This window comes from Colobus angolensis, unplaced genomic scaffold, assembly GCF_000951035.1.
Source record: "Colobus angolensis palliatus isolate OR3802 unplaced genomic scaffold, Cang.pa_1.0 Scaffold180, whole genome shotgun sequence".
Lineage (NCBI taxonomy): Eukaryota > Metazoa > Chordata > Mammalia > Primates > Cercopithecidae > Colobus > Colobus angolensis.
Genome location: NW_012114933.1, coordinates 285,928 through 287,583, shown reverse-complemented (window position 1 = coordinate 287,583; position 1,656 = coordinate 285,928). Strand labels below are relative to the sequence as shown.

The 1,656-nt window shown below is 35.4% G+C and overlaps 1 protein-coding gene across 3 annotated transcripts in view; it reads left to right on the top strand.

Annotated features, from left to right (window-relative positions):
* The window catches only part of EMB (embigin), a 59,345-nt gene that overhangs the window by 30,531 nt on the left and 27,158 nt on the right, over positions 1-1,656 (top strand). For all 3 annotated transcript variants that reach the window (XM_011939332.1, XM_011939333.1, XM_011939334.1), the window contains 2 exons: positions 587-773; positions 1,003-1,091. In XM_011939332.1, the coding sequence (XP_011794722.1) occupies positions 587-773; positions 1,003-1,091 (276 nt within the window). The remainder of the gene's footprint in view (positions 1-586; positions 774-1,002; positions 1,092-1,656) is intronic.

The following is a 1,656-nucleotide window of genomic DNA, read 5'->3' as shown; positions in this document are numbered from 1 at the left end:
TAGCCAGGATGGTCTCGAACTCCTGACCTCGTGATCCGCCCGTCTCGGCCTCCCAAAGTGCTGGGATTACAGGCTTGAGCCACCGCGCCCGGCCTCCGCCCCTACAGGTTCTTAAGAAGACTAGGAATGGTTAGAATATATCACTCAAATCCATGTTATACAAAAAACATTCTCATAATAACTACTAACAACATGATTACTCAAAATTATTGAAACAGGCATTCCATTCTCACCCATGAGTGTATTATATTTACAGTTGTGCTGTTTTTACACTGTCAGGGCATACGGCACATGTTTTTGGGTACTCTCTACCCTATATTCTGCTTATTACAGAGCTTAAGGAGATAACTATCACAGCTTTAGGTTTTTTTTAAATTGTGCTAATGTTGAATCAAAACATTTCCTCAGGTGTGCATACAAAAGGTAATAAGAAAGGGAACCAACTATGTTGATAGAGGAATAATTCTTCAAATGAATGTTACATTAAGAAATTGTCAATAAAACACTACTGTTAATAATTTAAAAGGTTTTATATATTAGATTCCTCTGAATATAACTCACATTTTGTCCTCTTTTGTGCTAATAGAATATTCTAGTATGCCAGTAGAAAAAAATATCACTTTAGAAAGGCCTTCTAATGTAAATCTCACATGCCAGTTCACGACATCTGGGGATTTGAATGCAGTAAATGTGACTTGGAAAAAAGACAGTGAACAACTTGAGAATAATTATCTTGTCAGTGCAACAGGAAGCACCTTGTATACCCAATACAGGTGAGTATACAAATTTTAACCTACTTGCTTGCCAAAAGTAGCTTAATTCTAAATATTTTTGCTGACTGAGCATTCTTCCCTCTGCAGCCACTTGAATGTTATGCAAATATTCTAATTTGCATATTTACAGAATTATTTCTATTTTAAAATTGTGATTAATGGCTCTTTTCATTTTCATTAAGAAGGTTTTGAGAACTAAGCCTGTATTAATAACTTCAATTATCTTTAGGTTCACCATCATTAATAGCAAACAAATGGGAAGTTATTCTTGTTTCTTTCGAGAGGAAAAGGAACAAAGGGGAACATTTAATTTCAAAGGTCAGTATTAATAACTTGAGGAATAGTTGATAACTTCAGCACTATGTTCTTAGATTTCTCAATCCTTTAATTTTTAAATTATTTTTACAATAATAAACATAATATAGCTGAAAGAAAGTCATATGCTTTCCAGAGTCACAAGAGGAAACGTTGAAAATGGTCTTGTATCCCCCAAGTCAATTTCCTTCCTGCTTCTGTTCCTCAGTTTAAAGCACAGGTTTTAGTTCAAAAGGCTAGCCTACAACATTATGACTGAATTATATGAGTCGCCTGAATTTCTTTATTTATACCTCTGAACTCATAGTTTTTATAATAGTCCTCCACATTTCTAAGTTATTGTAGTCTCAGCCTCTGAGAGCGTGGGTTGATTTTCTATATCCATAGCTCCATGACATGGGATTTTTTTTTTATTATTATTATACTTTAAGTTCTAGGGTACATGTGCACAACGTGCAGGTTTGTTACATATGTATACATGTGCCGTCTTGGTGTGCTGCACCCATTAACTCGTCATTTACATTAGGTATATCTCCTAATGCTATCCCTCCCCCCCCTCCCCCACCCC